General features: G+C 52.6%; 1 protein-coding gene across 1 annotated transcript in view; it reads left to right on the top strand.

The window, feature by feature from the left end:
- Positions 1–3,969: 3,969 nt before the first annotated feature.
- The window catches only part of LOC134434244 (olfactory receptor 14C36-like), a 136,142-nt gene continuing 112,499 nt past the window's right edge, over positions 3,970–27,612 (top strand). The window contains exon 1 of the mRNA XM_063182927.1: positions 3,970–4,709. Coding sequence (XP_063038997.1) covers positions 4,035–4,709 — 675 coding nt within the window. The 5' untranslated portion in view covers positions 3,970–4,034. The remainder of the gene's footprint in view (positions 4,710–27,612) is intronic.

Genomic DNA, 27,612 nt, shown 5'->3' with positions numbered 1-27,612 from the left:
CTTTGGAAAAGAATCTTCTTATTCCTCCATGGCCAAAATTGCTACTCTCCCTAAAATATTCACTACATGAAGGGTTTCTCCCAGACAAAACCTGCCAGCTCTGGCTGGCACTGTGGGCTCTGATGGCCACCTGTCATCTACCCCTGAAACACTGGGGCTCTCTGCCTTCCTTCCCATGGAAATAGAACAGTCTCCTCGTCCAGGGGCCGTGGCCAAATTTGAGATCTGGCCCCTAAATTTCATATATCCAAGGATAGGTCCCAGTCAAAAGCTGCCAGGAGAGACAAGTTTGGCTGGCTTGGCCTTCCAGGGGCTGCTTCTCATCTACCATCAAACCCTGGGGCTCTCTGCTTTCCTTCAGGTGGAAAAGAAACGGCCTTTTCATCAAGGGACCAGTGGCCAAAACTTGTATTCTACCTCCCAAATGATATGTATCCAAGGGTTTCTCTCAGGCACTAGCTGCAATTCCAGAGAGGTCTGGCTCGCCTTAGCCCTTATTGGCTGCTGCTCATCTGCCCCTGAAACACCAGGCCTCTGCTTTCCTTCCAATGGAAGAGGATCATTGTTCACATCAAAGTGCCCATGGGCAAACCTGAAATTCGGCCTAAAATATTCTATCTATCCAAGGATTGCTCCAAGGCAAAAGTAGCCAGGAGACACAGCTCTGACTGGTCTTGTCCTGAGGTGATTTTCTTAGACTATGAGCAGAATGTTTTCATTAGCCAATACCTTGGAGAGGGCTGAGAGATCTCCCAAGATGGGGTTTGGAGGCCTCAAGCACATGAGCACAATATAGGGACAGTGGAGCTCTGTGCTCAGTGGGGTGGAGACTGAGAACAGCAGAGAAGAATCCTCGGAGGGACTGAACGGTGGTTTCAGAGATGGTGGCTCGATTTGACATAGTAGAGAACACACAGAGAAAGAATTAATGCAAAGGGCAGGTAGGGAGGGCCAGACAGGACCCAAAGAGAAAGGAATTTCCCTCCAGGGCAGGACTGGGGGGCAACATGGCCCCCAGAAGGAGCCTGGGTAAGCCCCAGGCTTTGTGTGGGCAGGCAGAGGCAGGCAGGAGGCAGAGCTGTCAGCAAAGGAAGGGCCCAGCCAGGTGGGGCAGCCGGGGGATGCCGACAGCCTGCAGGGACAGAGGCGCAGGGCAGGGACACCGTGGGACAGCCTGGGCTGCACAGGACACAGGCATGTGCAGCAGCTGCAAGACAGCCCTGCCAGAGCCAACTTGGGCAGCACTTTGGCCATGGCTGCTGGGCCTGGGCCTGAGGCAGGAGCAGGAGACAAGTGACCCTTGCAGGCCTGGGGCCTCATTGCCTCCTTGTCCCTGCTCAGCAGCCTGGCAGGGGCCGCCCCATGCTCCTGCCCTTGCCATTGCACATCCCCACATGCCAGTGCCCATCCCGGCAAGAGCCCTGAGCAAGGAGGGAGGGACAGCATCTGCCTGGCCAGGGGCTGGGGCTCAGGCCTTGGCCCTTGGCATTCCTCAAACACATCCAGCTTTGCTCAGCCCCAGAGACACCTTGGCCTTGTTTGTCCCCAGCTGTCATCACTGCCTCCAGTGTTCTGCTCTAACTGGAACCTGGGGACACTTTCTGAGTTGAGTTCCTCAGTGGGACACATAAAAAATTCAAGAAACTTCAGAGTTTCGATTTATTTTTGAGTTCTTGAGAAGTTTTTTGACGACACTCTGAGGGACTGGTTCTGATATAAACAACACCAAAGCCCCGAGAGGGTCATTAAAGTCATTTTGCTGTGTCTGTGCTGCTGAGTTGGGCTGTGCTCCTGGCACAGAGGCAGCTCCTGGCAAACCAAGAAGAGCTTCATAAAGACATTTCTGCTGAGGAGCAGCTGCTCTCCCAGCCCAGCCAGGCAGGGGAACTGCCTGCAGCCACCCTGGGCACAGCACAGAGGCACGGAGAGCTTCAATGAATCAGGGCTGGGAAGGTGCTGAGAAGTGCCTGGTGCACAATCACTGCCAGCCCTTGGCACAGGAACCTCTGGCTGCAGGACAAGGCAGCTGCAGCTCCTGGAGCCATCTCCTAAAGCTGGAACATCCCAATGCCTCCAGACTCTGTGAGTAAATCTCTGAATATTTCTGGTGCAGGGGAGGTGAAATGCTCATGAAGCTTTGACATGCTGAGAAATGCTGTTCAGTAATAAAATATTTCCAATACAAGGATTTCATTGAAAATTAGGACATATCCAAAGACTTTGTATTCCGTTTCCTAATATTGGAGAATGGCAGGGAGCAGGGGGATTATTATTCAAGATTGGTTCTGAATTATTATTTATGAAATTTTAAAAGTTCCTGAGACATTGGAACTGTTATTTTAGTGTTCCATAGATTCACAGGAGATCCCTAGTATGCTTGAAGCCTCTCTGCCCATGGACAGCACCAGCATCCCCTTTGCTGGAGCCATCAGGCTCAGTCTGAGCTGTCCTTTGTCCCACCTGCAAACAGAACCTGCCCCAGCCAGTGCCCTGCAAACAGGCAGGGTTCTGTAGGGCCAAGGAGAGAGCACAGAGATTTGGGGTCTGTGAGTTCTGTCAGGGAGAGATCAGGCACAGGGAAACACCTGCAGGAGGGAAATCTCCAGGAAGCAGAGAGAAGATCAGGCAATGAGAGAAAACAAAACCCAGCAATGCTGTGGCAGGGAGAGTTTAGAGATGCCCACAGGATCCCCTCCAGTGCAGCCCCTCCCTCTGAACAAGCCCCCTCCCTCCTGTGCCCCAGCCCAGCCTCTGCCCTCAGGGCCGGGGCTCCAAGGCGTGCAGCCCCTCCTGTGCAGGCAGAGCTGCAGCAGAGCCGTGGGGCAGCGCTGCAGCCCCGGGCCCAGTTCCCCCTGCAGAGCTCAGAGCTGGGAGCAGCTGCCCGGCCCTGGGGGCTCTGGAGGGGGCACAGCTGGCTCAGGGTGGCGCTGTCCCCGGTGCCCGGCTCTGGGCAATGCTGTCAGGGCAGCCAGGGAAGGAGCTGCATCTCCCTCAATCCAATGCCATCATAAGGACACTTGGAAGTCTCTGAAATTTCAGTCCAAGCTTTGAGCTCCCCTCCAGGATACAAACCTGTCCTGTAGCATCTCTGTGTTATCTAAAAGCCCCACGGTGAGACACAGAAGGTCTGTGATGAGAAAATGCTGTTGGGTTGGTGAAATGAGCTCTGTCTGTCCCTGGGTACAAACGTGGGGCTGAGACCTTGAGAAGGGGATGGACATTTGGTGGACAGTGGGGATCCATCTGCTCCAGCAATGTCAGGATGACTTTTAAAGGAAACATGGGAGGGTGATCATCCTCTGTCTGGGAAAGGTGAAAGCCCAGAGAATCCTGGAACAGGACAGGGTGACAGACCTCCTTCCCTCCCTCTCCACTCACCACCCTGCCTCAGAAAACTCACTGTTCTTCCTGAGGGCAGCAGAAATGCAGAGAATTTCTGACATGCAAAAGTAATCAGCAGGGGAAATGAAGAAAAGCTATAAATAACACTAGTACATTTAAGCAGACTTTACCATTCCTGTTCTATGGCAGTGGGAGCGCAGATGCTGACAGGGCCTTCTGTGTTAACAGAGATTCAAAGAGGAACAAGAGGACAGGTCCCTGTCCCTCTCCTATGTCTGCACAGCAAGGCTGAACTATAAAAACCTCTGTGTGTACCTGCCCTGAACCTGAAGTCCCAGTCAGGAAGCACCAGCCAGGGCTCCACACTTGGAGCTGAAGGAAAATCTGCTGGAAATTATAAAGGGTGTCAGAGTGTTACAGGAGAAGGGTCTGTGGGAAAATGCTTTGATTTTGCTGGAAGAAGTTTCTCCTAACCAGTCACTGACTTTTCTCCATGAACAGCTTCCAATGGCCAGAGACAGCAAATGTCCAACCACAGCTCCATCAGGCACTTCCTCCTGCTGGCATTGGCAGACACGCGGCAGCTGCAGCTCCTGCACTTCTGCCTCTTGCTGGGCATCTCCCTGGCTGCCCTCCTGGGCAACGGCCTCATCATCAGCGCCGTAGCCTGCGGCCACCACCTGCACACGCCCATGTTCTTCTTCCTGCTCAACCTGGCCCTCAGCGACCTGGGCTCCATCTGCACCACTGTCCCCAAAGCCATGCACAATTCCCTCTGGGACACCAGCGCCATCTCCTACAAAGGATGTGCTGCACAGGTATTTCTGGTTTTCTTCTTTGTCACAGCAGAATTTTCCCTCCTGACTGTCATGTGCTATGACCGCTATGTGTCCATCTGCAAACCCCTGCACTACGGGACCCTCCTGGGCAGCAGAGCTTGTGCCCACATGGCAGCAGCTGCCTGGGCCAGTGCCTTTCTCTATTCACTGCTGCACACAGCCAATACATTTTCCCTGCCCCTGTGCCACGGCAATGCCCTGGGCCAGTTCTTCTGTGAAATCCCCCAGATCCTCAAGCTCTCCTGCTCCAAATTCTACCTCAGGGAACTTGGGCTCATTGTGGTTGGTGCATCTTTAGGTTTTGGTTGTTTTGTGTTCATTGTTTTCTCCTATGTGCAGATCTTCAGGGCTGTGCTGAGGATCCCCTCTGAGCAGGGACGGCACAAAGCCTTTTCCACCTGCCTCCCTCACCTGGCCGTGGTCTCCCTGTTCCTCAGCACTGGCACATTTGCCTACCTGAAGCCCTCCTCCATCTCCTCCCCATCCCTGGATCTGGCCCTGTCAGTTCTGTACTCGGTGGTTCCTCCAGCCCTGAACCCTCTCATCTACAGCCTGAGGAACCAGGAGCTCAAGGCTGCAGTGTGGAGACTAACGACTGGATGGTTTCAGAAGCACTAAACTGCTGGACAGTTTCGACAAATCTGTTGTAATAAAAGCAATCTTCAATACTTTGTGTAAGTTTCATTTTGGAAGTTCTTTATCTTTGCTTTAAATTTTAAATATTTTCTTCAAAGATATGTCATTGTTTGTGCCAACTTGGTGTTGCCAGTGCTGCTGCCGTGACCCTGCCCCGCTGCCCTGGTGGCCCTGGTGTTGCTGCAGGGCCTGAGTGCTCTCGGGGCCGGGCACAGCCCTGGGGGTGGCAGTGCCGGGGCTGCAGCAGGGACAGGCCATGGGCACTGCTGGGGCAGCGCTGACGCCTCAGCCCAGGGCCTGGGGGCTCCAGGCTCCTTGCCCAGGCTCTCTCAAGAACACGCCCAGGCCAATACCCAGCACAGAAAAGCCCCGTGAGCAGCCCCAGGCTGGCCGTGGGCAGGCTGGGGGCAAACAGCATGGCTGGGGCTCTGCAAGGGCCCTGGGGCAGACGGGAAGGAGCAGCAGAGCAGAGGCTGATCCATCCCCAGTGCGCTGCACAGACCAGGGCAGCGTCCCAGAGCATCCTGATGGAGCTGCCAACAACATCCCCCCTCTGCAGCCCTGGCCTCTCCCCCAGCTCACACAGGTGCCCCATCCTTGCAGGCACAGACATGGCAGCACTGGCTCAGCAGCCCCTGTTTGCATTGCACAGAGCAGAGGGAGCACCCCCATGCTGTTGGTGCGGGGACATGAACCGGAGGGGGCACAAATGCCATCAGCCCCTGGGGCCAGCAAGGGCTGGGGGACACCAGGGAAACCACTCAGGTTTGTTCTGGCCTCTGCAGTCAGCCAGAAAGTTTGTACCCATGAGCTGGGAGTATCCTGTCTGGCAGCAGACGGTGTTGCAGCTTCTCCATGGGTGGTTTCACATGGGTGCCAGAATCAGCAAGGTTGGGAAAGACCTTGAAGATCATCAAATCCAACCTGTGCCCTGACACCTCCTTGTCTCCCTGAGCCTCCTCTTCTCCAGGATAAACAACCCCAGTTCCCTCAGCTGCTCCTCACAGGACTTGTTTTCCAGACCCCTCTCCAGTCTTTTTGCCCTTCTCTGGACACGCTCCAGCCCCTCCATGGCCTTCCTAAACTGCGGCCCAGAACTGGACACAGCACTCGAGGTGTGGCCTCACCAGTGCCGAGTGCAGGGGAAGAATCACTGCCCTGCTCCTGCTGGCCACACCATTCCTGATCCAGGCCAGCAGCCATTGGCCTTCTAGCCCACCTGGGCACACTGCTGGCTCATGTCCAGCCTGCTGTCCATCAGTGCCCCCAGGTGCCTTTCTGCCTGGCCCCTGTCCAGCCCTCGGTCATCCCGTCGGTGCCCTGTGATGGCACTCAAGGTGATCTGTCCCATAACCTTGCCGGGCACCCACGTCGGGATGACAGGCCTGGAGTTGGCCAGCTCCTCCTTCCAGCCCTTCTTGGGGATGGGCTCACATTGGCACCTCCAGTGCTCTGGGACCTCCCTGCTGAGCCAGCACTGATGGTAAATGATGGAGAGCAGCTTGGGGAGCTCATCCACCAGCTCCCTCATCCCCCTGGGACGGATTCCATCTGCTCCCAGAGACACCTGTGAGCATCTGAGTGGCTCAGCAGGTCCCCAGCTGCTTCCTCCTGGCTTACAGGGGGCTGTTCTGCTCCCTGTGCCCATCCACCAGCTCAGGAGAACACTTGACCTGAGGACAACTTGACTTATTCTTGAAAACTGAGGCAAAGAAGTGGTTAGGTACCTCAGCCTTTCCCTCATAATTGGTAACCACATCTCCCCTAATAATGAATGCAGATTGTCCTTGTACCTCCTTTTGACATTAATGTACTTATAGAAACATTTTTCATATCCTTCACAGAAGTGGCCTGTTTAAGTCTTAAGCTTTCACCTCTCTAATTTTCTTTCTGCATGACCTAACAACATCCTTAAACATTTCCTGATTTACCTGCCTCTCTGTCCAAAGGTGATGCACCTTCTTTTTGGCCGCAAGTTCCTGCAAAAGGCCCATCACATACAGAACGTCACCTGTTGGCTAAAGTACGCCTCAGAGGAAGAAAATACAAGTATCCATAAATTAAAAGAGGGAAAGCAAGCTAGTAAAGTAAAAGAAGAATAGGCTGGGAAGGCTGACAAAAACTGGGACATTCTTGACCACTTACCTCCTCCTACCCTTGCAGTACCTCAAATCCTTCCTCCAATTCCTCTTGCTGTGGACCCAATTCCTCCTCCTCTCCCAGGTGTCATTCCTTTACCACCTCCTAACGCAGTTATACCTCCACCACCTTCCCCTCCACCCTCTCCTTACTCTCTTTACCCTTCACTACCGTCCCCTTACCTCAACCATCTCATGCACCCCTTATTCACCAGCAAGTTCCTGCTCTGCCTCGCCCACCACAAATGAGAAGCCAAACAACATCTCAGAATCTCATGCCCAAGAGTGAAGTTACCCAGTCAGCCTCCACAGCTGATGTTGCAACACCCGGTTCAAAGTGGCTGAAGCGGGAAAATTGTTCCCCCTCAGAGAAGTTTCCATGTGCACGGTGGCCAGTGAGATTGGATTTGTAAACACTCCCTTGACTGAGTCCGAAGTTAGAAACTTAAAGAAAGAATTGTGAAATTTAGTGGAAGACCCAGTAGGAATAGCAAATCAAATTGATTAATTTTTAGGCGCTAATACTTATACATGGGGAGAATTGAACTCCATCTTTAACATGCTATTTTCCCCAGAAGAGACTCGATTAATAAGAACTGCAGGAATGAAAATTTGGGAGTGAGAAAACCAATTTGGGCCCCCAGGTGACCAAAAAATGCCTTTAGTGGAGCCTGACTGGGACTCTAATCAAGAAGAGGGCAGAAGGAATATGATAGATTACAGGTCTCTGATGACCAGAGAGATTAAAGAATCAGTCCCTAGAGGGAGTAATATCAGGTTAGCGTTTGACGGCACCCAGAAAAAAGACAAGACCCCAGCACCATGGCTTAATAGGCTAAAGCAAAACTCCCAGATTTACTCTGATGTTGGCCCAGACAGCCCAGAAGGCCAATCTCGGGTTCCCTGCGGTCAGGGATGACCCCGAGAATCCTTTTTTCCCAGCCTGGTGTTTCGAAGAAGGAGTCTGAATTCTTCATCTCTGGTTTCCAAGGTTGTTTATTGTTCCTTATCTATAACATTTTTTCTCTGGCCTGCCTGAAATCAGACAGAGGCACAGTCCCTGCTCCTTGGCCGGTGTCTATGTTTTATACTATGAAATAGGTGTACTTTATTTGTCATGATTTTCCAATAGCTAAAAGACACACAGCAGGGGTATTACTCCTTTCAGTATTAATAAAAACGAATGCACATGCTATTGAGTGCACACAGCAGATGTAACAGAAGGATTAGAAAGGAGATAAAGGACAGAGAGAGAGAGACAGGACGGGGGAAATAGCTACCAACAGAGATATGAAATCCTCATGGTCAGGCCGATAGATCTGTCTGGTCACGTCGGGGAGAATGTCAAAGTCTTTGGTTAACTCAGAGGTCTTTTATAATCTAGCGCTGGGAGGGGAGCAGGACGGCAATTGGAGGGCACAGTGGAGAATAATTCCATTGGGAACAGGTACAGACAGTCCAGTTCTGAACATCACAAACCGGTGCCAGCAGTGAGCGGGGCCCGTTGTTTCAGGACTGGTTCCTTTGGGAAACCTCCCGCTTCCTATGGCAGACATCCCGCTCCAGTCAGGCCAGCACCCCTGGGTTAGAATTTGAAGGGTCTCGTCTCAGTCCTTGGGGAGGGGTTCAATCCCCATCCTTATTGTGAGGCAGATGAGGGATCTTTGGACCATCTCTTTAAGAATGACGGCCCAAAGCATAAAAAATTTATGCGTTTTCCTGTAAAAAAAAGTAATGAATTAACAAATGATAATTATTTCTTCTAATCTATTTATAATAGTGTTATTATATATTTGCATTACTAAATTTTACTATGTATATTTAAAAATCCATATACATTTAGCAAGCAAAAAATTTATTGGTCATTTGTTCTAAGTAACACAATTGGCTTCATTAATGCATTGACCAGTTTTGGCTATGATTACTCCTTCTTTATGCTAATTAGTCCTATTTAAAATCTTTTTGTCATCTTTTTAATAATTTTCACAGACAGGGTAAAAGGGGCCACTTTGGGGTCCCTGGAGACATTTCTGGGGCAAATTTGGGGCAGTTTTGGGTCTGGGGAGGGAATTCAGAGAGAACTTGAGGGTCTGGAGGACACTTGGGGGAGCAGGGTGGGCACTTGGAGGGGCACTCAGGGATTCTGAGGAACAGTTCGGGGTCCAGGCGGGCCTTTGGGGATACACGGTCCCTAGGGCGCGGGGGGTGATGGGAGTTGAAGGCGCGGGTATCATACAGTTCAATGAGGCCGCGGCGCATCACGGGAGTTCTGGGCGCAGCTGCAATGGCTCTCGGTGGGGCGTGGGGCATGACGGTAGAAAAAGTCCCGGCTAGAATAGCGTCTGACTAGCGGAGCATCATGGGAGCTGTAGTCCCGGAAGTGGTTCGAACGCGATTTCAGGGAAGCTCTTGGGGGACACTTTTGCGTCCGAGCCACGACTTGAGGTCCTCGGGGGAACTTAAACAGCTGGGGAGCCCTTGGGGGGAGCTAAGGGAGCTCTAACGGGGCCCTTTATGACGCGGGGCACGGCAGGAGTTTTAGCCGCAAGACTGTGTTCTGAGGGGCTCTGGGGCCGCGGGGGATGAGAGGAGATGAATTCCCAGAAGTGGCTGCACCGGGCATCTGTGGGGTTGGGAGCACTCAGGGGATCCGGGGACGCTTTTGGGGGGGTCCGGAATGGGCACTGAGGGGGTTTTGAGGGATCCTGGAGTGTGTGGGGGACACTTATGGGATAGATGGGGGCCCATCCCAGTGTTCTTTGGAGCGCAGGGCATGACGGGAGTTGTAGTCCCGGCTTCAATGGGGCTGTATCCGGCTGCGCGGCATGCTGGGAGATGTAGGCAAAAAGAAATATGGTGCCCATCTAGGCACCGCCCCCAGATACGGATCTAATGGTGTTGATTGGCTGAAATTGCTGATGGGCGGGAGCCTCGGCAAATTGGATGCGTTGTAGGTGGGAACAGCCAAATCACCCTCCTCCAGTCCCTTCCACTACAGCCCAGATCATTCCCAGTACAGACCAGTATAACGCCAATAAAGTCCATTTCATTCCAAGTAGAACCCAGTTCAACCCCAGTGCCACTCCAGTTCCTCCCAGTGCAGCCCAATCTATCCCAACACACCCAAGTTCATTGCCAGTTGTTCCCAGTTCCTCCCAATGTCATCCACAGGATGGCCCAGTGTCTCCCAGTCTTCCCTGTAATATCCCCAGTGTCCCAAGTTACTCCCAGTATCCCCCAGTGTCACTCCCAGTATGTCCCAGTGTCTCCCACAGCGTTCCCAGTGTTCCCCAGTATGTCCCAGTCCTCCCCAGTGTTTCCAAGGACAGTTTAATTTCTCTCGGTGGCCGTGGCAGCCAAACCCAGCAGTGGGGTCAGTGCAGTGCCCATGGCCACAGCCCCTTGCAGGGGCCCAGTGCAGCTTGGGCTGATGATCCACCCTCACAGCTGGCCCAGGGCAGCTCTGCAGTGCCTTTGGTGGCACCTGGGGCTGGCACACACCTGAGCAGTGTGTCTGTTTGCAGTGGGGAAACTCAGGAGGTTCAGATTGCTTCAAAAAGCGCCCAAAAGTGAAAACCCCTCTTAGGCTGAGTGCAGCCAGCTCTGCAAGCACAGCAGGGCCCAGGGGAGTGAGGACAGACAGGATGGGGCTGGGCAATGTGGAGCAAGGTTGTCCACACTGGGTCAGAGCTCCAGGCACAGCTTCTGTGAGCAGGCCAGAGCTGCTAAGGAGAGACCCTGGGTCAATATCAATCACAGAATTATGCAACCAACTCTGCTCTAAAGAGAAATAAAATAAAATACATCCTGTAAAATAGCAATGTGTATTTTTTACAAGTTCTTTGAAATCTTTCTCTGTAAGTGGACTAGGAAAATTTTAATGACCCTCTCAGGGCTTTGATGTTGTTTACATCAGACTCAGTCCTTGAGAGTGTCTTCAAAAAACTTCTCAAGAACTCAATCTTAAATTTAGACTCCAAAGTTTGTTGAGGTTTTAATGGGTTCCACTGAGGGAGATGACTGGGAAAGTGTCCCCAGGTTCCAGTTAGAGCAGAACACTGGAGGCAGTAATGGCAGCTGGGGACAAACAAGGCAAAGGTGTCTCTGGTGCTGAGCAAAGCTGGATGTGTTTGAGGAATGCCAAGGGCCAAGGCCTGAGCCCCAGCCCCTGGCCAGGCAGATGCTGTCCCTCCCTCCTTGCTCAGGGCTCTTGCCGGGATGGGCACTGGCATGTGGGGATGTGCAATGGCAAGGGCAGGAGCATGGGGCGGCCCCTGCCAGGCTGCTGAGCAGGGACAAGGAGGCAATGAGGCCCCAGGCCTGCAAGGGTCACTTGTCTCCTGCTCCTGCCTCAGGCCCAGGCCCAGCAGCCATGGCCAAAGTGCTGCCCAAGTTGGCTCTGGCAGGGCTGTCTTGCAGCTGCTGCCCATGCCTGTGCCCTGTGCAGCCCAGGCTGTGCTACGGTGTCCCTGCCCTGCGTCTCTGTCCCTGCAGGCTGTCGGCATCCCCCGGCTGCCCCACCTGGCTGGGCCCTTCCTTTGCTGACAGCTCTGCCTCCTGCCTACCTCTGCCTGCCCACACAAAGCCTGGGGCTGATACCAAAAGGTTTCATTCGATTTGTATCCTGCCTGTGAACTTTCAGCACAGGAACAAGGCATGCAGTGGCTGCTTTCCCAGCAAGCATGGTTGGAAGGGAAGAAGAAGGCATCTGGCTCAAGGGTGCAGGGGTAAAGAAAACAAGGAGTGAATCTGGGAACTTGGGGTGGGTTTTATGGAAGTGGGTAAATTGTAATTCCCATTTTGCATCTGTGTATATGTAACACACATGTAGAATTACATGTCCACATAAGGTTAGGAGTTATCCCATGTTGGACCTTAGGCCTGGATAAATGACACCCTCTGAAATACCAAATTAGATTTCAGGAGCCTTATTCTGATATTTCAGAGATTTGGTGACAGTGGTTCCTCACAGAACCAAGGAGTCAGCTGTGACACTGTGCAAACTCATGGAACAAAGGGTCCGTGGTGACACTGCAGCACCAAGGAGACTGCTGCTGGCAGTGTGAGAACTCATGGAACCACAAGTCCATTGTGACACAGCAAGGCCTGATGGAGCCAAGTGTCCCTTTTTAAAATCTGTGGCCTCATGGAACCATGAGCAGAGTGTCATGGAACCATGGAGGCCATTTTTACACTTGGTGGCCTTGGGAAACCAAAGGGCCATTGTGGCTCTTGAGAGCCTTGTGGAGCCAAGGGGACCATAGTGACACTGTGGGGCTCCATGAAACCAATGGTCTGTTGTGAAACTGCAAGGCCTTCTGGGACCATGGAGACCATTGTAACACTACAAGGCCTCATGGAAACAAGGAACCATTGTGACACTGCAGTCCTGGCAGGCCAAGGGGCAGTTGTCACACTGTGTGGCACCATGGAACCAAGGAGGCCATTGTGACACTCCAGGGCCCCATGGAACTAAGGAACCATGGAACAGTGCGAGGCCCCATGGAACCAAAGGTACATTTTGACATTGTGGGGCCTCATGGAATCCTGGAGGCCATGATGACACTTGGAGGCCTCGTTGAATCAAGGGGCTCTGCAGGGCCTCATGGAACCAAGGAGACTCCTCTGACATTGTGAGTCCCTATGGAACCAAGGATCCATTGTGACACTGCAGCACCAAGGAGACCCCTGTGACACCGCAAGGCTTCATGGAAGCCAGGGACCATTGTGACACTGTGGACCCCCATGGAAACAAGAGGCCAGTGTGACACATCTGGGCCTGATGGAACCAAGGATCCAATGTGGCACCACCACAGTAACCCTGCAGGGTCCCATGAATCCAAGGGAACAGGGAACAGGTTTTGCTTGGTCTGACTGGTCCAAGTGCCCTTGGCATGTCGAGGGTCTCTTCTCTTGTACCGCTGAAACCCTGGGGCTCTGGGCTTTCCTTCAAATGGAAAAGAACTGCTCTTCTCATTCAAGCATCCATGGCCAAAATGGGATTCCCTCTCCAAAATTCCCAATATCCAGGGATTTCTCCCACATAAAAGCTGCCATTACAACACGTCTGGCTGACCTTGTCTTCTTGAGAGCTGGGTCTCACCTGCCTTCAGACACTGTGGCTCTGTGCTTTCCTTCCTGTGGAAGAAAAGAAACATCCCTCCTGCACAAGAACCCATGACCAAAACTGGTACTTGTCCTGCATTCAAGGGTTTTTTCTCCCAGACAAGATCTCCCAGTACAGACATGTCTGGCTGGCCTTGGCTTCTGGTGGTTGCCTGTATTCTGCCCTGAAACACTGGGGCTCTGCCCTTTCCATCCTAAGGGAAAAGAACCATCCTTCACCAGGTGCCCATGGTTGAAATTGGGTTTCTACCATCAGAAGCCCTATATCCAATTATTGCTCCTACACAAAAGCTGCCATTACAGACAGGTCTGGATGGCCTTGGTCCCTGTTGCCTGCAGTTCATCAGACCCTGAAGCCCTGGGGTTCTGTGCTTTCCTTCCTTTGGAAAAGAATCTTCTTATTCCTCCATGGCCAAAATTGCTACTCCTCCTAAAATATTCACTATATGAAGGGTTTCTCCCAGACAAAACCTGCCAGCTCTGGCCGGCGCTGTGGGCTCTGATGGCCACCTGTCATCTACCCCTGAAACATTGGGGCTCTCTGCCTTCCTTCCCATGGAAATAGAACAGTCTCCTCGTCCAGGGGCCGTGGCCAAATTTGAGATTTGGCCCCTAAATTTCATATATCCAAGGATAGGTCCCAATCAAAAGCTGCCAGGAGAGACGAGTTTGGCTGGCTTTGCCTCCCAGGGGCTGCTTCTCATCTACCATCAAACCCTTGGTCTCTCTGCTTTCCTTCAGGTGGAAAAGAAACGGCCTTTTCATCAAGGGACCAGTGGCCAAAACTTGTATTCTACCTCCCAAATTATGTGTATCAAAGGATTTCTCTCAGGCACAAGTTGCAATTGCAGAAAGGTCTGGCTCACCTTGGTCCTTGGTGGCTGCTGCTCATCTGCTCCTGAAACACTGCACGTCTGTTTTCCTTCCAATGGAAGAGAATTGTTGCTCACATCAAAGTGCCCATGGGCAAAACTGAAATTCGGCCTAAAATATTCCATCTATCCAAGGATTGCTCCAAGGCAAACGTAGCCAGGACACAAAGGTCTGACTGGTCTTGTCCTGAGATGATTTTCTTAGACTATGAGCAGAATGTTTTCATTAGCTAATACCTTGGAGAGGGCTGAGAGATCTCCCAAGATGGGGTTTGGAGGCCTCAAGCACATGAGCACAATGTAGGGACAGTGGAGCTCTGTGTTCAGTGGGGTGGAGACTGAGGACAGCAGAGAAGAATCCTCGGAGGGACTGAACGGTGGTTTCAGAGATGGTGGCTCCTTTTGACATAGTAGAGAACCCACAGAGAAAGAATTAATGCAAAGGGCAGGTATGTAGGGCCAGACAGGACCCAAAGAGAAAGGAATTTCCCTCCCAGGGCAGGGGTGTGGTGCAACATGGCCCCCAGAAGGAGTCTGGGCCAGCCCCAGGCTTTGTGTGGGCAGGCAGAGGCAGGCAGGAGGCAGAGCTGTCAGCAAAGGAAGGGCCCAGCCAGGTGGGGCAGTAGGGGGATGCCGACAGCCTGCAGGGACAGAGGCGCAGGGCAGGGACACCGTAGGACAGCCTGGGCTGCACAGGGCACAGGGATGGGCAGCAGCTGCAAGACAGCCCTGCCAGAGCCAACTTGGGCAGCACTTTGGCCATGGCTGCTGGGCCTGGGCCTGAGGCAGGAGCAGGAGACAAGTGACCCTTGCAGGCCTGGGGCCTCATTGCCTCCTTGTCCCTGCTCAGCAGCCTGGCAGGGGCCGCCCCATGCTCCTGCCCTTGCCATTGCACATCCCCACATGCCAGTGCCCATCCCGGCAAGAGCCCTGAGCAAGGAGGGAGGGACAGCATCTGCCTGGCCAGGGGCTGGGGCTCAGGCCTTGGCCATTGGCATTCCTCAAACACATCCAGCTTTGCTCAGCCCCAGAGACACCTTGGCCTTGTTTTTCCCCAGCTGTCATCACTGCCTCCAGTGTTCTGCTCTAACTGGAACCTGGGGACACTTTCTCAGTTGTGTCCATCGGTGGGACTCATTTAAACTTCAAGAAACTTCAGAGTTTCATTTTAAATTTGAGTTCTTGAGAAGTGTTTTGAACACTCTCTCAGGGACTGGTTCTGATGTAAACAACACCAAAGCCCCGAGAGGGTCATTAAAGTCATTTTGCTGTGTCTGTGCTGCTGAGTTGGGCTGGGCTCCTGGCACAGAGGCAGCTCCTGGCAAACCAAGAAGAGCTTCATAAAGACATTTCTCATGAGGAGCAGCTGCTCTCCCAGCCCAGCCGGGCTGGGGCACTGCCTGCAGCCACCCTGGGCACAGCACAGAGGCACAGAGAGCTTCAATCAGTCCGGGCTGGGAAGGTGCTGAGAAGTGCCTGGGGCACAATCACTGCCAGCCCTTGGCACAGGAACCTCTGGCTGCAGGACAAGGCAGCTGCAGCTCCTGGAGCCATCTCCTAAAGCTGGAACATCTCAATGCCTCCAGACTCTGTGAGTAAATCTCTGAATATTTCTGGTGCAGGGGAGGTGAAATGCTCATGAAGCTTTGACATGCTGAGAAATGCTGTTCAGTCATAAAATATTTCCAATACAAGGATTTCCTTAAAAATTAGGACATATCCAAAGACTTTGTATTCCGTTTCCTAATATTGGAGAATGGCAGGGAGCAGGGGGATTAATATTAAATGTTGGTTCTGAATTATTATTTATGAAATTTTAAAAGTTCCTGAGACATTGGAACTGTTATTTTAGTGTTCCGTAGATTCACAGGAGATCCCTAATGTGCTTGAAGCCTCTCTGCCCATGGACAGCACCAGCATCCCCGTTGCTGGACCCATCAGGCTCAGTCTGACCTCTCCTTTCTCCCACCTGGAAATAGAACCTGCCCCCAGCCAGTGCCCTGCAAACAGTCAGGGTTCTGTAGGGCCAAGGAGGGGGCACAGAGATTTGGGGTCCGTAAGTTCTGTCAGGGAGAGATCAGGCACAGGGAAACACCTGCAGGAGGGAAATCTCCAGGAAGCAGAGAGTAGATTGGGCAATGAGAGAAAACAAAACCCAGCAATGCTGTGGCAGGGAGAGTTTAGAGGTGCCCACGGGATACCCTCCAGTGCAGCCCCTCCCTCTGAACAAGCCCCCTCCCTCCTGTGCCTCAGCCCAGCCTCTGCCCTCAGGGCCGGGGCTCCAAGGCGTGCAGCCCCTCCTGTGCAGGCAGAGCCGCAGCAGAGCTGTGGGGCAGCGCTGCAGCCCCGGGCCCAGTTCCCCCTGCAGAGCACAGGGCTGGGAGCAGCTACCTGGCCCTGGGGGCTCTGGAGGGGGCACAGCTGGCTCAGGGTGGCGCTGTCCCCGGTGCCCGGCTCTGGGCAATGCTGTCAGGGCAGCCAGGGAAGGAGCTGCATCTCCCTCAATCCAATGCCAGCATAAGGACACTTGGAAGTCTCTGAGATTTCAGTCCAAGCTTTGAGCTCCAATCCAGGATGCAAACCTGTCCTAGAGCATCTCTGAGTGATAAGATTGATGGCGAAAAGCAGAGGTTTTGTGACACTGAAAATGCTGCTGGGTTGGTGAAATGAGCAACGTTGAGTCCTTGGCTACAAATGGGGATCTCAGCTGTGGTGCATCCATCTCTTTTCAGCAGTACCTGGTGACATTTTAGGGAAAACGTGGGAAGATGATCACTCTCCCCATGAGAAAGGTTAAAGCCCAGAGAAACTCCGAATAGGTCAGAATGAGAGACCGTCTCCCCTCACTCTCCTCTCATTACTTTGTCTCACAGAACTTGCTCTGTTCTCCCTGAGTGCAGAAACAATGTAGAGGGTTTCTGATATCCAAGAATAACAGGAGACAAATGGGGACAGCTCAAAATAAAAACCTCAGAACTCTTAAACAAAGAAACAAATTAATGATTTTAATTAATTATTAAAATAATCTATGTGTGTTACAGAGGAGGCTGTATGGGAAATGGCTTTAATTTTGGTTACAAATATCTTCTCTAAAACTTCAATGTCCTTTTCTCCATTAAGAGATCCCCATCTGTAGCCAGGGCAAATGTCCAACAGCAGCTCCATCAGGCACTTCCTCCTGCTGGCATTGGCAAACACGCGGCAGCTGCAGCTCCTGCACTTCTGCCTCTTGCTGGGCATCTCCCTGGCTGCCCTCCTGGGCAACGGCCTCATCATCAGCGCCGTAGCCTGCGGCCACCACCTGCACACGCCCATGTTCTTCTTCCTGCTCAACCTGGCCCTCAGCGACCTGGGCTCCATCTGCACCACTGTCCCCAAAGCCATGCACAATTCCCTCTGGGACACCAGCGCCATCTCCTACAAAGGATGTGCTGCACAGGTATTTCTGGTTTTCTTCTTTGTCACAGCAGAATTTTCCCTCCTGACTGTCATGTGCTATGACCGCTATGTGTCCATCTGCAAACCCCTGCACTACGGGACCCTCCTGGGCAGCAGAGCTTGTGCCCACATGGCAGCAGCTGCCTTGGCCAGTGCCTTTCTCACTGCTCTGCTGCAAACAGCCAATACATTTTCCCTGCCCCTGTGCCATGGCAATGCCCTGGGCCAGTTCTTCTGTGAAATCCCTCAGATCCTCAAGCTCTCCTGCTCCAAATCCTACGTCAGGGAACAAGGCCTTCTTGAAGTAAGTCTTGGTTTAGCTTTTGGCTGTTTTGTGTTCATGGTTTTCTCCTATGTGCAGATCTTCAGGGCTGTGCTGAGGATCCCCTCTGAGCAGGGACGGCACAAAGCCTTTTCCACCTGCCTCCCTCACCTGGCTGTGGACTCCCTGTTTCTCAGCACTGGCTTTTTTGCCTACCTGAAACCTCCCTCATTCTCCTCCCCATCCTTGGATCTGGCCCTGTCAGTTCTGTACTCAGTGGTGCCTCCAGCTCTGAACCCCCTCATCTACAGCCTGAGGAACCAGGAGCTCAAGGCTGCGGTGTGGAGATTGGTGACTGGACGATATCAGAAACATTAAAAATTGGGTAGCCAATTTCTGCAAATCACTTGTAATAAAAGTAATCTTTTATTGTTCTTGTTGAGTATGGTGGTTGATTTATTCTTTTCATTCTTTTCTAATTTCTTTTTAATATTGTTGAAAAGAAATGTGACTGGTTTTGCCATTTCTCATTTTGTTTCTCTCCACCTTTGCTGTGGCCCCAGACTGTGTCAATGAGGAGCTGCGCCATTGGTAGCTCTAAACAAACTAAAGGATCTCCCAGGAAACTTTTCACCAGAGATGCCCCTTTTGTTGCCTTCTCTGGAGCTGCAGCAGCAATGTCTGTGTGCAGAGCTGGGGCAGATCAGGGCTGGCACAGCAGCTATGCCCAGCAGCAGCAGCAGCACTTGGTGTTGCCAGTGCTGGTGCCGTGGCCCTGCCCCGCTGCCCTGGTGGCCCTGGTGTTGCTGCAGGGCCCGAGTGCTCTCGGGGCCGGGCACAGCCCTGGGGGTGGCAGTGCCGGGGCTGCAGCAGGGACAGGCCATGGGCACTGCTGGGGCAGCGCTGACGCCTCAGCCCAGGGCCTGGGGGCTCCAGGCTCCTTGCCCAGGCTCTCTCAAGAACACACCCAGGCCAATGCTCAGCACAGAAAAGCCCCGTGAGCCGCCCCAGGCTGGCCGTGGGCAGGCTGGGGGCAAACAGCATGGCTGGGGCTCTGCAAGGGCCCTGGGGCAGACGGGAAGGAGCAGCAGAGCAGGGGCTGCTCCATCCCCAGTGCGCTGCACAGCCCAGGGCAGCGTCCCAGAGCATCCTCAAGCAGCTGCCAACAACATCCCCCCTCTGCAGCCCTGGCCTCTCCCCCAGCTCACACAGGTGCCCCATCCTTGCAGGCACAGACACGGCAGCACTGGGTCAGCAGCCCCTGTTTGCATTGCACAGAGCAGGGGGAGCACCCCCATGCTGTTGGTGTGGGGACATGAACCTGAGGGAGCACAAATGCCATCAGCCCCTGGGGCCAGCAAGGGCTGTGGGACACCACAAAAAACACTCAGGTTTGTTGTGACAAACCTCTGAGCTCATCAAGTCCAACCTGCATCCTAACGCCATCTTGTCTGCCCTGAGCCACGAGATCATATAGCCCCAGCTCCCTCAGGTCCTTTTCATCAGATTTCTTTTCCAGGCCCCTCCCCAGCCCTGTTGCCCTTCTCTGGACACGCTCCAGCCCCTCCATGGCCTTCCTAAATTGAGGGCCCAGAACTGGACACAGCACTCGAGGTGTGGCCTCACCAGTGTTGAGTGCAGGGGAAGAATCACTGCCCTGCTCCTGCTGGCCACACCATTCCTGATCCAGGCCAGCAGCCATGGGCCTTCTTGCCCACCTGGGCACACTGCTGCCTCATGTCCAGCCTGCTGTCCATCAGTGCTCCCAGGTCCCGTTCTGCCTGGCCGCTGTCCAGCCACTCTGTCCCCATCCTGTAGCGCTGCAGGGGTTGTTGTGGCCAAAGTGCAGGACCCGGCACTTGGTCTTGTTCAGCCTCACCTTGTTGGATTTGGGCCCTGGATCCAGCCTGTCCAGGTCCCTCTGCAAAGCCCTCCTACCCTCCAGCAGATCCACACTCACACCCACCTTGGTGTCATCTGCACATTTGCTGATGCTGGACTCTGTCCCCTCATGCAGATCATCAGTGCAGATATTGAAATCCACGCTGGCTGGCTCTGATCCCTCGGCCATCCTGTGGGTGCCCTGGGATGGCACTCAAGGTGATCTGTTCCATAACCTTCCCGGGGACCCAGGTCAGGCTGACAGGCCTGGAGTTCTCCAGTTCCTCCCTCCAGCCCTTCTTGGGGATGGGCTCACATTGGCACCTCCAGTGCTCTGGGACCTCCCTGCTGAGCCAGCACTGATGGTGAATGATGGAGAGCAGCTTGAGGAGCTCATCCACCAGCTCCCTCATCCCCCTGGGATGGATCCCATCTGCTCCATGAGACACCTGTGAGCATTGGAGTGGCTCAGCAGGTCCCCAGCTGCTTCCTCCTGGATTACAGGGGGCTGTTCTGCTCCCTGTGCCCATCCACCAGCTCAGGAGAACACTTGTCCTGAGGACAACCTGTGTTATTCTTGAAAATTCGAGCAAAGAAGGTGTTAAGCAGCTCAGCTTTTTCTTATCTTACTTATCGTATTCCCCACTGCCTCCAATAAAGAGTAGATGTTCTACTTATCCCTCCTTTTGCTATTAGGTTCGTTTTAAAACTTTTTTTAGTATTTTTCACAGAAGTGGCTGGGTTAAGTTTTAATTGAACTTTTACCACTCTACTTTTCTTTCTGCATGACCTAACAACATCCTTAAACCCTTCCTGAGATGACTGATCTTTTGTCCGAAGGAGATGCACCCTCTTTTTTCCCTCAGTTCCCACAAAAGCTCCATGCCCAGCCAGGACAATAATTAGCTGGCTCAACTTTAGCACAGAGGCACAGGCTGCTCCTTCTCCCTCAAGTTTTCTTTGCTGAGGTGCGTCCATCATTCCTGGACACCTTTGTTTTCAAGGACTGTTTCCCTTAAAAAGTCAGTATCTTATCTGGTATTCTCCAAATCTGCACCCCGAATAAGCGAACGTCTGCCCTCCATAATTCCAGTGATGAAGTTGTGTTGCAGATCCTCTTTCTTTCATAGAATATTGGAAACTCTGTTATTTCATGGTTACTTTGCCTCAGGCAGCCTCCAACCACCACATCTCCCACCAGCCCTTCTCTGTTTGTGACCAGCAAGAGACCAAGTTTTCCTTGGGATTGGGACTGTTATCAAAAATTTGGCAAAATAATAAAACTCCATAACCCCAATGTAGCATTAAGAAGCAGCATTCTTTATTTGGCCAGATGCACGGAGGGATAGGTCCTCTCAAAGCCATTCATGCTGAGTGCTGGAAGGTTTCTGTTTATTTTCTGTATTTTGCACACATATGCATTGATTGTCCTGGACTAAACATACATATGATAATCATTTCCCCAAAGTCATTAACATATTTCCCCTCCCCTTTTGCATGCATTTTCTGTCCTGGGGTTCTCTGGTGCTTGGGGAACCCAATGTTCCATTCAGCCTGGCTGAGCTGACAGGACACTGAGGCTGGTAAATTTCAGTTCCCCTTCTCACAAGAAGGGCATTGTGTGGTTTCCATAGCCTGGGGTTTTGGAGAACCAGCATTGTGAGTGCTCACCTGGTGTAGACAATTTATCATCTGGTAACATGAGGTCACAGAGGGGGCTGTGACATAACAGAGTGGGTTATGTGAGGTCAGTGAGTAACTACAGCATCATAGGCTGTCTCTGTGACATCACAGAGCCAGGTGTGATATCACATTGAAGAGGACTGACATCCCAGAGCAGACTATGACATCACACAGCAGACTATGACATTGCAGATTTGGCTGTGACATCACAGGAGGGCTGTGTGAGGTCACTGGGTTGGTCGCTTTGCCCCAGCCCACCCTCACAGCTTCCCCCTGGAAGTCCAGAGCAGCTCATGCCCAGCAGGGTCCCCTATCCCCTGGTATCCCCCGGGCCCACCTGGAGCCATAGCCTCCACCAAGGATGTTGCACAAGATCAACCCCAAAACCTGACACAGGGACAAGGGGCTGGGCTGTGTGACCAGCACATCAAGGACGTGGATTATGCAGGTCATTGGGACCTGGTTTGGGGTCCCCAGGGCATGAAAGATGTCTGGCAGCAGGAGCAGGGTCTGGGAAGGGCCTACAAGGTGGGGCTGGAGCCCTTGGGCTGTGAGCAGAGGCTGAGGGAGCTGGGCTGGTCCAGCCCAGAGCAGGGAAGGCTGAGGGGCTCCTCATCCCAGCCTGGCAGTGCCAGCCAGGAGGGGATGGAGAACACAGAGCCAGGCTCTTCACCGGGGGGCCTGGGGGGAGACAAAAGCCAATGTGTGGAAGGGAAAAGAGGGGAGATCAGCCAGGATAGGAGGAGTTGAAATGAGTCAGGCTGCTTTCAGCATTTCCTCAACACCAAAAGCAGACTGGCCCCATTCTCCATCCACCACTGACAGCTTTGCAAATCGGGAATTGTTCAGGCCATTTTATCCCCACTTCAGGACGAGCATCCTGAAACAAAAACTTATTCTATTTATATCTATCACAGACCCACATTTTTCTAAAGGTAATTTTAGTATGGAAATCACTTGTGCATGGTGGACATATCAGATGCTGCTGGGACATTGCACATGGTTCAGGGAAGAGCATGATTATATTGAATTGTGTCCTCTTCAACCATGGTCTGTTGGCCATGAAGAGAAACTTCCTGTGCCTCTGAGTCCCACCAGTTCCTGACCCCCAAAGGACACAAACCTGGTGAGTTCTGGCTCCCACTCCAGTGGTGGCACCTGCACCTCCCTCTATCCCCAGAGCAGAGCTCCCTTGTCCGAGAGAGTCCCTGGCAATGCAGGGATGAAGGAAACAGGACAGGCTGTGGGGATCAGGGCCAGGGCACAGCCAGGGATTTGGGGTGGTTGTGAGCCCAGGGCAGGACGTGGCCCTTGGCCTTGGTGAACCTCATCCCATTGTCCTGGGCCCATGGCTCCAGCCTGGCCAGATCCCTCTGCAGAGCTTCCTGCCCTCCAGCACAGCCACACTGCCACCCAGCTTGGGTTCACCTGGGAACTGACTGAGGGTGCCCTCGATGGCCTCATCCAGATCAGCAATAAAGAGATTTCACTGCCCTGGCCCCAATCCTGAGGCCTGGGGACCCCCCTGGATGTGACCCAATTCCTGAGCTGCTCTGAGTGCCAGGGGTTGGATGAGGGAAATGGTGGGGAGGGGGTAGGGACAAAGTGTGATTGATTGTCAGCCATGAAGGGTCTTGATTTTCATATCTCTTCAGAATGCATGAGGAGGTCCTGGGGATCAATATCAAGTGGGGATTGCGGATAGCAATATAAAAACAGGAAAAGGAACCTAAAAGGACAAAATAATTCTCTATTCATTGTTTTTGATATAGTAGATTCAGTTTGAATACACTTCTGAAATCTGTCTAATTAACCACAGAAGAACTGAAGATCTGAATTATTCCCATGGGCTTGTCTTGTTTGGGTGTTTTGAACACATGTTTATGAGCATTTATCACTGAATTCCTGAACTGAAGAGCTCAACAAAAAAGAGGCCTCTGGAAAGGTAAAATTTATCACCAACCTCCAAGGTGCTGAGGATCCATCCCCATCAGAGCAGGAATGAACAGAAATGGGCACAGCTTTGTGGCTGCCCCAGCTTTGGGATGGACCCTGGGCCTGGAGCAGGAGCAGCTCTTGAGGGCCCCAAGGCCACAGCTCTTGTGCTGCCCTGGGCAGATGGGATGGCAGCAGGGGCTGTAGAGCTCTCGGCATCTCCTGCAGAGGAGAGCAGGGCACCCAGGGAGCCTCCTTTCCCTTGGCCGGGCACGTTCCCCCATGGCTGGGGCTGAGTCCTGTGGCAGCTGCAGCTGCTGCTGTGCCCTTGCCAGGGCCTGAGGCTGTGGGGCAGTGCCCAGAGCAGCCTGGCCTGAGCAGAGCTGTGGGGCCAGAGCTGGCTGGGCTGGGCTGGGGAGAGGCCCTTGGTGCTGCCCAGAGCTCAGGGCAGCTGGCAGAGCTTGCAGGGAGCTGGGCTGGGCTCAGAGAGCCCGGCCCAGAAACCATCAGTGTCCATCTCAGCCTGGCTGAGCGTGCAGGGGCCAAGAAGAGTAGCCCAGGGTCTGCAAGTTCTCTGGGTGGGAGCTGAGCTTGGGAGCCCTTGAGCCCTGCCAATTGCTGGGGCTGCACCTCCAGCTCCAGAGGAGATGGGACAGATGGGAGCAGAGACAAATCATTCCTGCTGCATTCTTTCTTGTATCTGCTTATACAGGTGACCTGAATCCATACATGGAGGAGGTGTTTTGTGTGAGGTAACACTGCAGAGTGTTAGGTAGAGTGAGAAGAATAATATTATTTAGTGAAAATAATGTTTCGTGCAAAATACACAATGGGAATAAAAAGACACATATGGTCAGAAGATCATCTGAGTTTTTCAGAGGAGGAGAGACATTTATTGATGTTCCAGTAGTTAAACATGTTCAAATTCTTTCCTCAGGGCTTCCTTGAGATTAGAGGTGACCACCAGAGGCCAAGGCCAACCAGAGCTCTCTTTCCTGGCAGCTTCTGCCTGGGAGAACCCTTGCAGATAGGGAATATTTTAGGGGGATTATCAGTTTTGTCCTTGGGCACCTGGAAAGAGAGATGGTTCTTTTCCATAGGAAGGAAAGCACAGAGCCCCAGTTCTTCAAGAACTGATGAGAATCAGCCCCCAGTATTTCAAGATCAGCTGGACATGTCCAGTGGCCCCTGGGAGGCCAAACCAGCCAGACCTGTTCCATCTCCCCTTGGTTCCATGAGTGTCACAATGTTCTCCTTGCTTCTGCAGTGTCATAATGGCCCTGTGCTTCCATGAGGCCCTGCAGGGTCACAGTGGCCCTTTGGTTCCGTGGGGCCCCACAGTGTCACGATGCTCTCCATGATTCCATGGGGCCTTGCAATTCCACAATGGTCTCCATGGATCCACGGTGCCCCACAGGATCACAACGGCCCTTTGGTTCCACGAGGCCCTGGAATGCAGCAATGGCCTCTTGGTTCCACAAAGCCCTCCTGCTTCACACTGGCCCCTTGGGACCATGTAGCCCAACAGAGCCTCAGTGATGGCCTTGGTGCCACGAGGGTCCACAGTGTCACAAGGATCTCTTCATTTCAGAAGGCCCCACAATTTCACAATGGTCCTCATGGGCCCCACAGTCTCACCAGGGTCTCAACAGGATGGAAACCATGGAGCCCCAGTGGTTCAGGGGCTGATGAACTACAAGTATCAGAGGCCAAGGTCAGGCCTGTCTGTCTGTCCTGGCAAGTTGGGGAGCAACTCTTAGATATATGAAATTTTGAATGTGAAATCCTATTTTTGGCCTATTCTTATCCACAGAAAGGAAAGCACAGAGCACCTGCTTTTGGAAGGCAGATGAGAGCCGGCCCTCAGGAGGGCAAGGCCAGCCAGACCTGTCTGTAATGGCAGCTTTTGTGTAGGAGCAATCATTGGATATAGGACTTTTGGACGTGGAATCCCAATTTCAGCCACGGGCGCCTGAAGAAGAAGGATGTTTCTTTTCCATAAGAAGTAAAGGGTGGAACCCCAGTGTTTCAGGGCAGAATAAAAGCAAGCATCAGAGGCCAAGGTCAACCAGAGCTGTCTGTCCTGGCAGCTTTTTCTGGGAGAAACCCAGGCATATATATGGAATTTTGGAGGAGAAATACTAATTTTGCGATCGGTGCCTGTGCAGGAGGGACAGTTCTTTTCCATAAGAAGGAAAGCGCCCCAGTGTCTGAAGGCAGGTGAGACCCAGCTCTCAGGAAGTCAAGGTCAGTCAGACTCATTGGCAATGGCAGCTTTTGACTGGGAGCAATCCCAGGATATTGGCAATTTTGGAGAGGGAATCCCATTTTGGCTATGGATGCTTGAATGAGAAGGGCAGTTCTTTTCTTTTCCATTTGAAGGAAAGCCCAGAGCCCAAGATTTTCAGGGGTACATGAGAAGAGACCCTCGAGATGCCAAGGGCAGTTGCACCAGTCAGGCCAAGCCAACCAGACCTGTTCCCTGTTCCCTTGGATCCATGGGGCCCTGCAGTGTCACAGTGGTGGTGTCATATTGGATCCTTGGTTCCATCAGGCCCAGATGTGTCACACTGGCTTCTTGTTTCCATGGGGCTCCAGAGTGTCACAATGGTCCCTGGCTTCCATGAGGCCTTGCAATGTCACAGGGGTCTCCTTGGTGCTGCAGTGTCACAATGGACCCTTGGTTCCATAGGGACTCACAATGTCAGAAGAGTCTCCTTGGTTCCATGAGGCCCTGCAGAGCCCCTTGATTCAACAAGGCCTCCAAGTGTCATCATGGCCTCCAGAATTCCATGAGGCCCCACAATGTCTCAATTGAACTTTGGTTCCATGGGGTCTTGCACTGTTCCATGGATCCTTAGTTCCATGGGGCCCTGGAGTGTCACAATGGCCTCCTTGTTTCCATGGTGCCACACTGTGTGACAACTGCCCCTTGGCCTGCCAGGACTGCAGAGTGTCACAATGGTTCCTTGTTTCCATAAGGTCTTGCAGTGTCACAATGGTCTCCATGATCCCAGAAGGCCTTGCAGTGTCACAACAGACCATTGGTTTCATGGAGCCCCACAGCGTCACTATGGTCCCCTTGGCTCCATAAGGCTCTGAAGTGCCACAATGGCCCTTTGGTTCCACAAGGCCTCCAAGTGTAAAAGTGGCCTCCATGGTTCCATGAGGCCCTGTTGAAAGCAAAGGGAGACGACCCATCTTTGTTGATCAGCATCGACTCCCAATTTATTGATCAAATCAGTCACCTTTTATAACTGTTAATTAAGTTCATGCATATTGCAAAATTCAAGCTCACAATAGGCTACAGAGAAAACTCTAACACCTCCTTTTGTTTACAATACCTGTGGTTTGTTTATTGAAACTAAGACCAGTGTTCTCACTGTGATATGAAAAGTTCTCAAAATCTTCATATCTGTTCCCAGAGCAGCTATCTGTTCTCAGAGCAGCCAAGGACAGAATGTTTACCTGTTATGAGAAGACTGTCTGAGAATTTGTTGTTTATAAAAAATGTCCTTAAGAACCTAATTATTTACAGAATCAAGCCGGGGAACTGCTGCTTTACAGCTGCCTTTTACTTTTCCATCAGCTGTATACCTTCATGGCCTCTTTCTTTAAGCCATGTTTGAACCAGGCTCACCACAAGGCCCTGCTGTGTAACAATGCACCTTTGGTTCCATGATGCCCAGAGTGTCACAATGGTATCCTTGGCTCCATGGTGTCAGAATGGACCATTCATCCCATGGACACCATCAGTGTTCACTACAGTCCCCTTGATTCCAGCAGGCCTTGCCATGCTCTAATGGCCCCTTGGTTCCAGTGGGTCCCAAAGTGTCAGAACAGTCTCCATTGTTCCATGAGGCCCCACAATGTCACTGTGCTCCACTTACTTCCACAGGGCCCCACAGTGGAACAATGGACTCTTGGTTCCATGAGGTTCCTCAGTCCCAATGGTCTCCTTGGATCCGCAGTGTCACAGTGGCACCTTGGCTCCGTGTGGACACGCTGTGTCACAATTCCATGAGGCCACACAGTTTAGCAAGGGACCCTTGGTTCCATCAGGCCTTGCTGTGTCACAATGGGCTTCTGGTTCCATGAGCTCTCACACTGCCAGCAGCAGTCTCCTAGGTTCTGCAGTGTCACCATCGACCCTTTGTTCCATGAGGTTCCGCAGTAGGACACGGTCACCTTGGTTCCGTGAGGTTCTGCAGTGTCACAATGGACCCATGGGTCCACCAGCCTTGCTGTGTCACAATGGCCCCTTGGTTCCAAGAGGTTTCTCAGGGTCACAATGGTCTCCTTGGATCCGCACCATCACAATGGACCATTGGGTCAATGTGACCCCAACGTGCCAAAACGGATTTTGGTTCCATGGGGTTCTGCTGTGTCACAATGGACCCGTTGTTCCATGAGTTTGCACAGTGTCACAGCTGACTCCCTGTAAGGCCCTGCTGTCACTA

The sequence above is a fragment of the Melospiza melodia genome, unplaced genomic scaffold (assembly GCF_035770615.1).
Source record: "Melospiza melodia melodia isolate bMelMel2 unplaced genomic scaffold, bMelMel2.pri scaffold_34, whole genome shotgun sequence".
NCBI lineage: Eukaryota > Metazoa > Chordata > Aves > Passeriformes > Passerellidae > Melospiza > Melospiza melodia.
Note: the sequence above shows the minus strand (reverse complement) of the source record. Positions and strands in the feature narration are given on the sequence as shown.